The sequence below is a fragment of the Terrapene carolina genome, unplaced genomic scaffold (assembly GCF_002925995.2).
Source record: "Terrapene carolina triunguis isolate 2854851 unplaced genomic scaffold, T_m_triunguis-2.0 Scaffold85, whole genome shotgun sequence".
Lineage (NCBI taxonomy): Eukaryota > Metazoa > Chordata > Testudines > Emydidae > Terrapene > Terrapene triunguis.
In genome coordinates this window covers 9,911,671-9,925,769 of record NW_020664436.1, presented here as the reverse complement: position 1 = coordinate 9,925,769, position 14,099 = coordinate 9,911,671, and the positions used below count along the sequence as shown (strand labels likewise).

The 14,099-nt window shown below is 37.6% G+C and overlaps 1 protein-coding gene across 3 annotated transcripts in view; it reads right to left on the bottom strand.

Moving 5' to 3' along the window:
* The window catches only part of STRN (striatin), a 93,609-nt gene that overhangs the window by 31,749 nt on the left and 47,761 nt on the right, over window positions 1–14,099 (bottom strand). For all 3 annotated transcript variants that reach the window (XM_024209893.2, XM_024209894.2, XM_024209895.2), the window contains exons 6-7: window positions 6,595–6,730; window positions 2,203–2,338 (exon numbers count right to left, since the gene is read on the bottom strand). In XM_024209893.2, coding sequence (XP_024065661.1) covers window positions 2,203–2,338; window positions 6,595–6,730 — 272 coding nt within the window. The remainder of the gene's footprint in view (window positions 1–2,202; window positions 2,339–6,594; window positions 6,731–14,099) is intronic.

The following is a 14,099-nucleotide window of genomic DNA, read 5'->3' as shown; positions in this document are numbered from 1 at the left end:
CTAAAAAAAGTTCCTAGGGAAGAGGATAAACTATTATGGACCATCGATGGGCTAAGTCCTTTTGACCCATGTACAGAAGGTCTACTCTATGTGTGGATCTTTCCCACATATATTGTGAGGGAGGGGAGAAGGAGGGCGTATCAGTTTCTTCACCGCAGGTTTTTCCCCAGTGTCCGCAAGTCTGGTGATTTGCTGGGGATAGAAGTTAAGAAATATTCCCCACATCAGCACTGGAGTCATCCCCAGAAGTGTAATACAGAGGTAGAATAAAAAGGGATCATGAAATATAAGCAGCATTACATTTAATGGCAGGGCAGGGTAGTTTTGTTTGTGGACTGCAGGCCACCATTTCTGAAATCAGGAGAGAAGTTTTAGCTGATCATGCTTTTCTTCCCCAGATTTGACATGGAATTTCTGCTCTCCTTTGGCAAAAAAATGTTTAGAAATATGCAGGACATAGATGGCAGAGTTGTCAGCAAACTACTTCAGACATTAATATTCTATGGCATGCCTATGAGAACACACACTTACATACTTCCTGCATGTACCATACATCATATTTAATCCATCTTACAAAGCGGATTTTGAACTAGTATGTAAATGCTTTCTAGTTTAGAAATCACAGATCTGATCAACTCTAAAGGCTCTCAAAAGTAGTCAGTCATGGCATTCCATTGTACCAGTTTGATAAATTATTATTAAAAATGTTCAGGAAATTTTTGTTGCAAAAAATGTACTGTTCAAAACTAGAAAGCAATTTTTAAACAACTTTACCATCTGTTTCCCCCTACTTCCAATATATTAAGTTATAAGACATTACATTTAATTTTTAATTTCATTTAAATCAAATAAGTATCTTAAATGAATTGATAAAGGATTTATAATGACATATTGTGGCAGCTTATGCTGACAGACTATTATAACTGTAATTACAAGCTGTGATATAAAGAATTGAAAACCTCCTTTGGATCCAATTTTACAAGGATTGAAAACATACAACTATAAAGGAAATTATAACTTTCCATAACAAACATTTCTATTTTTTTTTTTGGAAAGTAAATCTTTTGTAAATCTGTACTGAGCTGTCATCAATGTTATTAAGAATTTATTTAACACCTTAAATTAAATAGGACTGATAACTGAAACTCAACCTATTCACATTTCAGTGGCACAAGTGATAGATACAGTATGCTCAGAAAGCAGAAAAGATGAAGGTTTAATTATAAAAAAAGCAAATACCAGTATGCCTTTCAAGAACTATTTTTGGGGAAGAATCATGTCCTTTTAATTACTTAAGGGAATTCTTGTAGCTGTATTTAAAGTAAGTATTTACAGTCCAATCCCAGGCCCAGTGATTTCAGTACATTGAGGGTTACTGCAAGCCTAAAGCTCAAGTAAAGCTTTCTTCTTCCTTGTGAATGGTGAGAGAGTTAGAGATATGCACTGGGCTTTGAGGGGGGCTTAAGGAGCTCATGTCCTCCCATCAGAGTTAACTGCAGCCTCTCAACCTTTTATATACTGGGCCAAATATCCTCAGAATCTATCAGCTTGGCATGCAGCTAGCTTATGTAGTGTGCTGGGGCTTAAGTAATCAATTCTTCAAAGTAAACTAGGTTCTGATAACCTGGCTGCAAGACATTAACTTGAACCACATATTACGAGACAATAGTTTATGAAATTCCCTTTCTAAATAAGTAGGATTTAAATTTATGCCTGCTATCTTTTCAAAGGAATTTGAGCAATAGAATAGACCAAACTGCTCAAATTGAATGGAAAAAAAATAATTAAATTTTTATGACTCACATTGCTTTCTGTATTAGAGTGGGAGGAAGGGAAGAAGATTAAAAACCTCTTATATTCACATTCATAATCTGACAAATCAACGTTTTATAGAGCTTCTATAGTTTGGATAGATAGAAAAGGTATTGGAACTCTATAAAGATTATTTAAACTATATTTATTTGCATTATTACTTAATAGAGGCAACTGAACAAAAATGTGAATATCTTAAGAATCTGTGCATAAAGCTGCATACAGAAAAGTAACAATATCTCAGTCTCTCAGTAACAGGATCTCAGTCTACCACCAAAGGATTTACAGTAGGGCTCCTTTAAAGATGTTGCGATCTTGGCAAAATATTGTTCAGTTTTTGTGCTTAACCCATTTTCTGTTTTTCTGGTGTGATCCACTAAGCTCCCTTACCCCAGTCAGTTCCATCTCCTGAACTTCTAGATTCTCCATCTCCATCATCTGATCCAACCAAGAAGTCAAACTCTTTCAAAGCTTCTTCTGTATCTCTGTCTTCACTGCTATCAGACACCACTCTTCTCCTCACCATCTAAATAAAAAGAAAAAAGCTAAATTAAACTAAAAATACAACTTGGTATCTGCCAGTACTATTTGCTTTCACATGTGGAACTAACAAAATTAGAACAGAGGCAGGAAAAAATTAAACATAGGGTACCTCTATTTTAGCGGCGGGGGCAGCGGGGAAACAGGACAAAGTGAACACATTTGATTTATTCAAACTGTAAATCTAAAGGAAAGTCCTGTCAAAAACAACAATTTTCAACAATTTTTCTCACCCTAAAGCAGTCAATACACAACCTTAGCACATTAAGGGCTATACTGGTAATTTATCAGGGCTACAGTCTACAAGTGTGATAGTCTGTATTCCTATGTTCACCCTTTTTACAAAACTATAATGGATTTAGTACGAAGTATGCCTTGTGAGGTATCCTTTGAAAACTCATAACGTGCTGATCATTACTGTCCTGGTAAAATATGTGTGGCAACATTGTATGTAAAGTGATAAGAGTCTACTGTAGAACATTACTGAGACTGCTTTGAATTCATTTAGCTTAAGTTTGGTATTAGATGCATTTTACCTTTTATTTACTTGTAACCAATTCTGACCTATAGGACTCATTTCTTGTAATCACTTAAAACCTATCTTTCTGTAGTTAATAAACTTGTTTTATCTAAACAATGTGTTTTTGGATTGAAATATTTGGGAAACTTCATTTGGGCAGTACAAGACGTATATTTCTGGGGGAAAGTCTGGGATCGGTGTCATCCTGCAATGTAATTCAGGAGTGGCTAGCTATAGCACTCGTACAATATAGCTGGAGTTTGTGTGTGAGCAAACGGAGTGGTTGCTCTCAGCATAGCAGTGTAAGGGGCACCCCAGGTTTGAGAATTGAGGGGACACATCTACCCACCTGTCCAGACTGTACCATGGGTAATGTCACAACAAGTAGCTTGTGTATAAACATATATGCAAGGATTTTAGTCCAAAATAAATGCATAGTGGTTGGTTTTTACAAGAGGGCAAAAGTGTACACAGCACTTCACAAAAGCATCAAGAAAAGCAAGCATCAGTGGCCAGACAGGCTCTACTTTTCTGAAATCAGAGTTTTTGATATCCAGATTTGTCTTTGATGTGCCCCACCCTATAGACACACACAAAAACATAACAGCTGAGAGTCTGTTGAGTAGCTGCTGTCTTCTCATTTGTTCAGATTCATCTTTGCTGGGCAAAATGGTGGTGATGACCTTGCCTATTTGTTGCACATTTTACCATCACCATCTATGTTTTTGTCACTTCTAAATTGGATTTTCTTTGGTCACTAACACCATCTCAGTAATTTATTAAAAAACAAAAAGTTCTAAGCTACACTAATTCATACTATACTAGTCATACAAAATTTATTTTTCCTACAACAAAAGCGGATTGTCTAGGTTAAAGTCATTTAATTAACCAGTGACTTAGGTTTGTTATTGTAAATTTTAATGGCCTCTATTTAAGTGAAAAACTGCTTTTGAGCAGTATTTATTTCACTTAGGCCTGATCTATACTAAAAAATTAGGTTGGCATAATTATGTGAAAAATCCACACCACTGAGTGGCATAGTTAAGCCGATCTAAGCAGTAGTGCAGTGATACTCAATAGGCAGCCTCCGAGCCAAATGTGTTCCATCAAGGCTTCCTGTGTGGCCCATCAGCTCCCCTTAAAAATGTTTATAATTAAATTCACGAATAGTGATGCGCTGCCTACTATTTGCCTATGACTAATTCACGAATAGTGATGCGCTGCCTACTATTTGCCTATGACTGTTTTTATCTCCGACAAATAGGAAAAGAGGACATTGTGAACCATGTGAAGCAAGTTTCCCTGCCTAATTCTATGGCAGTGTGAAGATTGGAGATAAATTACAAGGATTGTGTGTCAGCACTGCTTTATGGTTTTAAAAATGCCAAATACACGTCTCTTGAAGAGGCTGAATCAAGCGATTTAAATGACACTGCCCAGCTATCACTGTTTGTTAGATTTTATGATGGTGAAATTTTCAAGGAAGAATTTTTGTGCTTCATACCATTAGAAACACACCCAGGAGAGATCATTTTTGCAAAGGTAAAAGGCTACTGAAAATTTTTTTTTAGATCAGCAGAAAGTAAATTTGCTTGTTACAGATGGCGGTCCCTTGATGACAGAGAAAGAAAGGCATTTATTTGTACTTCCTAGGTCTATCACTATTGTACCATCAAACAACTAATTGTTCCGTTATTTTAAAATCATATTTAAATACCACTAACTGATTAGACAAACATGATTTATTAGGACAAAATTTTCAGACATTTTCATTTGATCAATTGTAACCTTACCATACATTGTATACTCAAAAGGAAGTTTAGTCATTTTGTAGTAGTATTGTTTGTATTTTATATAATTTAGAATGAAGGATAAAGAATAATAATGTAGCATGTATTAAATGTATTGGTGTATGATTTGATCATATCCTGCCAGCCTACCCTTTTTGAATAACAGAAAGAAATGACCTAATGGGCCATTGGTAAAGATTCATCAGCCAGAATCTGTGTCTGTGCTGATTTCAAGGCAGTGACAGACCTTTGAGGGTCACCAATTTGTTGTAGGTTTAGCATTTTAAAATAAGTAAAACAATGCCTGATTGTTTTCTTTTGCATTAAGAACAGGAGTACTTGTGGCACCTTAGAGACTAACAAATTTATTAGAGCATAAGCTTTCGTGGGCTACAGCCCACTTCTTCGGATGCATCCGAAGAAGTGGGTTGTAGCCCAGGAAAGCTTATGCTCTAATAAATTTGTTAGTCTCTAAGGTGCCACAAGTACTCCTGTTCTTTTTGCGGATACAGACTAACACGGCTGCTACTCTGAAACCTTCTTTTGCATTGCAACTTGATGTTCCTGGTCAAAATGTTCTATGTAAATTAATTTTGTTGTGTGTGTGAATGAGGAATGTGTGTGTTAAGAGATGAGCGTAAAGACGACTGCTGAACCAGATGGTCTAGGGAGGAACTGGAGACAGACGCAAGGGCGCCAAGAGGCTGCAACACATCCCTATTAAAATGTCAGAGGAGGGCAGATTAAAGACTCTAAAAATGAGACAGGCACCTATCAATGGGAACAAGAAAGCTGTAATCACAATCAGTATGGGACAACTCCCCGAGGAACTTAAGAAAAAAAAAACATTTAAAAAACCAAGCACTCGTCAAACAACAATTGATTACAGCATGACGGTGCAAAACTCATTGGTCCCAATGAAGGAAAATCACAATATAAATAAGGTGCCTTGCCATGAAACGTTGGGTTCGTCCTGCCAAGACTTCCCCGGAGCAGTGTGTCGTGACCAACGGAACCCAGCTCCTCTCTACCGGTGATCAACCTAGCTGGCCACTAGATTGATCCGGACTCTGGACTGGTAACTATAACATCGCTGGCGGGAGTGAGTGTGAGTGAGTGTGAGTGTGGAGTGTGAGTGTGTGTGTGAATGCATATGCTAATTGTTGTATCTTCAATAAACATGGTGTATTGCCTTTTCCCCTGAAAAAGATTCTGTGTGCTTCTTATAAGCATAACAATTTGACAAAACAAAAAGGGATTGGGTTAAATAATAGGGTTGGGTTTATTCATATATTACAGGTACATTTACTTTAAGATTCTCTACAAGCTACTAAAAATGAAATGTAATACGTTTTGGGAAACTGCAAAGAGCATTTTCCTCAAATTAGTTTAAAAGTTTTAAGCCAATATAAGCAAATATTTCGCATCAAATGGATTTCTGATTTAGCATTAAAGATTATACTTCTCAACGTCAAAAGAAGGCAGAAGATTGAATTAGAAGGTGTGTGGTTCCTAAAAAATAAAATTGATCAGATGTTCATTAAAAATAATTAGGTTCACAAACTTCTGGATTCAAATAGAGCAGGAGGTGGCAGGAGGGTTATTTTTTTTTTTAAATAAAGTTAACAGAATAGACCAATGAAGAGTAAAAAATAACATTTGGGGATCATTTTCAGGCTCCAAGTAGGCACGATTACTTTGTGCACACAAATTCAGAAGCGTGTATCTTACGCTTCCAATCTTGCACACCCAACTAGGCAGATATACATTTAATCATATATGGGGTACATTTAATAATTTGCATGAGGCACATGCAGATGCACATGTATAAGTGACAGAGAATCAACCTGTTTATGTTTCCTTAACCTCACACTTTCCTTTTACTTTTCTGTTCACCGCAAGTTTTTCAACAATGAGATTTTTTTGACCCACCGTTGAGGTATCAATCATTGTTTTCTCTCTTCCTTCAATATCTTCATCCTCATCTTCATCACTGAAATCTGCAGCTGCATTTTCAAGAAATTTGAAGGTCTCTAGCAGAGAGGCAGAGTCTGTCAATTCTGGTTTCCTAGATAAAAAACATATTTTGAATAAAGAAGAGCAAAAACAAACAAAAAATTGCATTCACCAATCTGGTTGTTTTGTTCTGTAATGACCAATACTCTGCAAGATAAAAATAAGTCAGTTGGTAAAATTGGACAATGATTATATGTCATTATATTTGTGGGCAAACAATATAATATTAACGATGGGTCCTCTTTTTTTTTTTTTTTTTTTTTTACACCCTGTAATTATTTCTTACTCAGCTGCAATTCCTAACTTAACTGCTTCAATTTTTTGAAGTATTTTAGAACAGTTTCCAGCTGGGCCCACATCACAAAACACCATCACAACTGACACCCTTCTTGGCAGTTGCAATAGGGAGCACAAGGATTGAACGAGCCAAGACAGCCAAGCTAGCTTTCATGCATTCACAGGGGCACAGTAATGTGGCAGAGCAAAATATGACTTCACTGCTTCCTGTGATGCCACCATCTTGCTGGGAAACAGAAGGCTCCAGACCCATCAATCATGCACCTTTGATGAGTACTAAATTTGGTACTATAAAAACAGTTCAATGGGAAAAAAATCTGTTTAAGACTAAATTATGTAGTAGGGGCTCTAAAGAGCAGTTAACATTTAACAAAATATAATTTTGCTAACATTACTTTTGCCAATTCTGGCAAAAATCCAGAAAATGTCTCTGGAACAGGAAGGGTTGCTATGTCAACAACTGTTAAGAGAAAGAATCCAAGCTAGAGCCTTTGACCACTAATCGAGGTAATGTTGATGAACATGCAGTACAGTAAAAGAGATCCTAAGAATAAACACAATTAGTGAATCAGTACTTCAAACTCCTAGGATGAACAAGAATCCATAAAACCAAATCAGTCTAACACTACTCGCACTGGGACAGAACTCTGAACAAAGATTCTGGTAGGATAGCTAAATACAGATGGAAAAGTGGGAAAAATCTCCAAACCCCAGAGATATACGGAGAAATGAAGCTTCACCTTGCAGACATATCATCTCTGCCTTGTGCTCTGGGAGATTTGGCAATCTAATAGCATTAACACCTAATGATTTTACTTGTGGTATTCTTGCCATTTGGCAAATCACATGAATATCTAATATTTTTACTTGCTATTACAAGTGATGTCTATAAATGCTGTTAACTGAAAAATAATGAGAGAAAACTTATCTATTTTTTAGTTTGTTTACATTGTGCATTCGACAGCACTTTGTGTAAAGTCAGTTTCAAGATTTACCCTGTTTAGTCAGCTTCCTTTACTGTTCCTATGGGCCTTCACACAGCAACAGGAGAGTGAAAATCATTAAAAATTATGAGTATGTGATCTGAAGAAAATTGGCAGGACTACTCAAGGATAAGGGTAGTAACTGAAATTACTTTTAACTCAATTAAAAAAAATGAAATAGATTTCAACTTTACATTACCAATTATACTAGAATACCAGAAGAAAAAGTTTTAAATAGTTGAAAGTGAAACCTGTGGTTGACGGTTGATGTGTGACGCGTAATCGTGATAATGATAAAAGGCTGAACAGCAGGATAATGACAAAAGCAGCCGAAGTAGGGACTGCTGCATTAAGTGAGAGGGGGAAAAACAGGACTCAGCTGAGGGCACCCCTCCCTATAGCACCCTTATGGACTCATAACTGTGCAGGGGAAATTCCTCGCACACACATTGAGGGCAAGAGGACCAGGTGGTGCAATATGCTTTTTTAATGATTTCAGATTTGGGAAATATCTGAACTCACTCCTTTTTGGAATAGAGAGCATAACTACCCTCACGGAACTCCCAATCCTCTTTGAGATAACGTAGAGCATACATCTCCGCCCCCAATTCTGTTCTATGAGAAGTACCCCATAGATATCATTTAAAGCTCTCTCTGATGTGACTGGTCTCAACATACCAGGCAACCAACTTCAATTCCTGCCCTGAATTGTTCCAGCAAAAATTTTGGCTTGGGAGCCAGTTGGTCAAAACCTTAAAACATAAGATACTAGTCCAAAACGTATAATGTTCATCTGGCTTTCAAGGTCTAAAATTTAGGAGCTGGTTTAAACACAGTAAACTATAAAATACGGGACACTAAAATTTAACTCACTTTTTTGTATGGTGATGCCACTAAGAGCATATTGAATTTTCTTTGCTGCTTCTAACATGACCCATAATATTTTATAATTTAAAATTAAATTATTTAACATTATATTACAGACAGTTATTGTCTTTGTAATGACACCTGAGATCTTAATTACTGGGGCCTTCCTGGGCCTTCCTCCCACCTTGAATTTTTCAGTTGCTGTGCCCTCCCTCCCACAAGGAAAGAGGTTAGTTCCTTCTCAGACACTCTTGTCAGTGACTAACAGTATCAAAGACTGAAGACAGGTTGTCTTAAATAAAAGCAGACTTTATTGGTAAATTACAGAAACAGAGGAAATTCACAAAATAAAATAAATAGTTAAATACAGGCTCGCCTTAGACTAAAAAATGTTTAAGCAGGCCAATACAGAAAAAGTCTGTGTCTGACCCACAGTTTCAAAGGCCTAATCTAGAGCACCAGAAAGGTTTCATATGACCTAGGGTAGAGAGAGGGGTGGGAGAGCGTGTTTTAGCAAAATCCCCTCTCCCGCTTACAGAAAATACAGCTTTTTGTTCTCCCCAAGGCCTGCTTTGGGCCTCATATATGTGTTACGTCACTTTCCTAAGCTATTTTTTGTTGACTCCTTGTCTCTTCCTACCAACAAAATCTGTTCAAATGTGAGGCCATAGTATCTTTAAAAACTCCCTTCTCATGGTATGAAAGTTCTTTCAAGCCTGCCAAAATCTTAGTTAAGCTGTGTCTCAGACTGAGTACAGAAAACACATGCATACATATCAATTAGCTTATTCTTTTCTATGACTAGTGACTCTAAACATTTTGAAGAATTTTCATTACCATGCAGAGAGCCAGGCCCTTTATAATGCAGCATAACTAAAAATATGGAAATACATGTCACCAAATAAAGCTGTAGAACCACTTTAATATAATTTTTACCTTGTGTATAAATTTATGACAGGCTAGACAGTCTGTCACAATCTCTTTGAAAGTTCTAATGAATTCACACACACTATACAAGAAACAATGCAATACAAAATAAAAGTAGGAAGTAATACTTACAAAATGGTTTGGATGTAAACTACAAGTTTACTGACTGAAAAAGCTTTCAGCCCATATAATTATGTCCCAACAAATGTACATGTAAAGATAAGGCCACTTGACTAGCCAGACCACACCACAAACAATTTTTGTAAAAAAATAATTGGGGTAACTTTTAAAAGTTACTTCCCTATTCATCTCTCCTCTTCTCTGCTTCCCTCTCCCCTATTTATTAACTTTTTTTTGTCTCTTCCTCTTCACTCCATAAGTGCCTTGTATGAGGTTTCCAAGAACAAGGTACCAGTCCTGGTCACAGATGTGTGGCAGTGGAACGAGAGAGGCTTCTAAAGTGAAGCTGTTGTCACTGGCCTGAGTGTCTTCATTGGATCAATAAGAGTGGGACTTCAAAGAACACGGTAAGGTGTTGCTTGTTGTTTGAAGCATTAATCCCAATGATCAGCTAAAGCCAACTGGCCCAGTAGCTTTCCATCAGAAACCCTGTTTAAGCTCATCTGGTGTGAGTGTCTGGGTGTGGCAAAGAGAGCTGTTTTTGAAGCCCCACTCAGGTCAAAGCAAGATGGAGATAGGAATAGAGGAAAGGAGGGGAAATAAAAAGTGATATTTAAAAATAAAAAATAGTTTTTAAACGTTATAATTGTTTTTATTTACTATTTGTGTCTACTTCACACAGTATTTTGGAATTATTTCCTTCCTCCAATTAAATTCAGAGGTTTAATTTTTTTTTTTTCAATAAACCATTTTATAAGCATGCTAACACACACTATGTATGTTCATCAGCCAGTACAGAAAGAGCAGGTTGATTAAATGTGTAAGTGCTAAGAAGATTTATGGATGCAGGAATTACTCAGGTATTCTGCCTTTTGGAGTAGAAAGACATTTAGTTGCTTAAGTCCCGGTGGGAATGGTTTATTTTACTCCAGAAAATAAATCAGGGTCATGGAAAAATGCTTAATTATTCTCCTGATGTTAGGGAGCAGATTCCATGACGGTTTTCACTTGAGTTTATTTTGCTCATGTGTAAGATGTGAAACAGAAACCAGCTTTATTAAAATAAAAAGGTGCAAATCCAGTTTGAGATTAGAGAGAGAATACAGCCCAATCAGCTTTTTTTGTTAAAAAAGTGATTTTTTTAACCAATGTTAGAACTCTTGGAATGAGTTTCGATTGGCCATTTAAATGCAATTTCTCATCTTTGAGCCCCTTTATCAAGTCCTTGGCATCATAAATTATCTATTTTATTATTAAACATTTTATTCCTTTATTCCATTTCACCAATTTTATTCTATTATATGTTTATTCTTCTGTCAATAATAAAAATATATCCTCAAAAAGAAATTAATTTGGACTACCTAGGATTCAGTTAAGGGGTAAAGTGATTAAAAATGAGATTCAAGGAATAAGCTAAAGATACTTAAATACTTTCATGTTGCACAAGGCTACACATGACATTTTAGTGAGGCAGTTTCCATTTGTTTGGTTTAATGATATAAAACTTTGATGTGGGAAAAGCACTCATTCTGCTCACTGCAGGCATTGGAAATTTCAAATGTTAATAGAAAGTTATTTTTAGTATCTGTTTCTGAGTTCATTCATGCTGAGAAGTTGTACTTATCTTCTGTAATGCAAGTGGGTTGATCTGAAGAAAGTGAACATGCTCCCCTTTTAAATGCCATGAAACATATGGGAACAGGACTATCAATGTCAGGCTATCAAAATAATGTTTTCATAAATGGAATCAAAATCTTCCAGGAAGCATCCCAAATCCACATGATGTTCTTGAGTGTTAAAGTGTTCATGAGGATCTGTATATTAGCAGATATACAGGAATGTGTAAAAAGACAAATATTCAGCCATATGTCTAGTGACTACTGATATACTATACTATGAGCAGGAAAAAACTTTAGCTCCTGACTTAAATGATTTTCAGACAGTTGGAGTAAGTTGAGCACGGTGCTCCAAAAATACTGTCCAGCCAATCTACTGGAAATCCAACATCAACATGTGAAAAGTTGAGACTATCCAGACTTAAAACAATTTTCTGAAGTAGTTAGAAACTCACACATCTTCAATTAAGCATTTCATTTTATTAGAAAAGAAAGTGACTGTCTTCACAGTACTACTGCAGTAGCAGCTCTGCCTACTGCTACCCTTGTCCTCCCCACATAGGAACACTGAGATGAATAAAAGCAGTCACCCCAAGCATTCCCAGCTTCTTCATGGAAATTTTCCCATTCTCACAGAGATGTAGCATTTACAGCCAACACTATAGCACTGAACATTAGAATACTGGTACTCCTTAGGAAATTCTGCACTAAAAAATTAAAAATTCTGAGCACAATATTTTAAAATTCCGCAAAATTCTGAAAATTTTATTTGTCAATAAATAAATGTGGAAGCTCCAGGATAGCAGTGGGAAGCACAGGCTACTGGCTGCATGAAGGTGGTTGGGGTTCAGCAGGGGGTCTGGGTTCTGGGGGAGTGGGGCTTGGTGGGGTGGAGGTCCGGGTGCAGTTGGTTGGGCAGTGGGGTTGAGGGGCTCATCAGGGTGGGGGTTGAAGTACGGGAGGGCTCAGCGGGGGTGGTCTTGGCGCAGAGGTGGGGTTCCAGATGCAGAGGGGGTGGGGATTGGTGAGGGAGCCAGGGTTCGAGAGGGGGAGGTTCGGCAGGGAGGTTTGGGTATGGGGGGGTCTGGATGCTTGGGGGATGGTCAGATGGGGAGCAGCTCCCCATACAGTGACCTCCTCCCTTCCACAGCTGAGGCGCAAAGGGGGCAGGAAGTGGGGTGTGGGAAAGCATGGGGAGCTTCCCGCAGCCGGGGAGGATTCTGGGGGTGGGTCTGACCTGGCCCCAACCACTCCTAGCAGGGGAAGAACAAGTCTCATCCTTCCCCGCCCACAGCCCAGCTCGGACTAGTAGCTGAGCCCAACACAGGATAGGAGTCACCTGCTGGGGCATCCCCAGTCCCCTCACACCCCATGGTGATTTATCTCTGCTGGCTGCTCCGGGCACCCAAACCGACGTGCCTGCGCTGCGGCTTCCCTTTGCTTCTCCACCATTTTCTGTGGGCAAGCAAAGAAATCTGCGGGGGCCATGAATTCTGCACGTACGCAGTAGCACAGAATTCCCCCAGGAGTAAATGCTGGCCATGAACATAGGTCAGGTGAGATATGGTATAATGGATGTGTGCACACCAGGCACAAGAATTTTTCCCTCTTTAAAAAAATAAATAAATAAATAACCTACAAAATAAAGTGATTACATTGTTGAGAGGAGAAGAGTATCCTCCTTTCCTCCAGAAACCTGACATCTGGATTGCATGCAGGGACAGGGGAAGAAGACAGGGTTTATCCGTACAACAGTGAGAGACATTTGGTAGAGGACAGGAGGGAAATGAGAGATGTTTGTCTGTATGGTGGAAGGCAGTGAGCTAGTAGTGCTGATGGAGGCTGAGGGAGCAACAGCAGTTGCTGCATTTGGTGCAATGGTCTCATGTAAGATACTGTGCTAGAAGCAGGCAGTATAAAAGCATCACATCACGATTTAAAAGCATCAAGTGGAAAGCCTAGATTTAAATAATCCATTTTAAATCAAATTGTACTTCTGTTATTTTCTAAGAAAGGTGCACTCATTCTCTGATAAAAACCATTAAAATACATGGACATACAATAAAATAGAGCCTTTACACTAGATTTGGTACACAATTTTGCTATCTAGGAGGTATACTTTTATTTATATATTTGCCTAAGCAATTATATAGATTAACATTTTCAGATTCATATTAATTGTACATTTTCAGTATGTTGGAAAATGTTGAGTGATATATTGCTTATTTAAAGATGCAGACTCACAGAAATGTAGAGCTGGAAGAGACCCTGAGAGGTCACCGAGTCCAGCCCCTGTGCTGAGGCAGGACCAAGTAAACCTAGACTATCCCTGGCAGGTGTTTATCCAAGCTGTTCTTTTCCTTTATGGGATAATTAACTTTTTGGTCATGATTTGTGTCAAGCTGTATTAGGATGATAATTGGAATTTAAACACACAAAACAGCACATAAAATTTATTTTTATTAACCAGAACAACCTTAAATGTTTTGGATATATAAATTTAACACATTTCACATTTACATTTAAATGATATATTAAACAGATGGACTAACTGCAATCAGTGAATTAAACTGATTATTTCAGGTCAGCCTAGGAAAATTTTCCAATATGC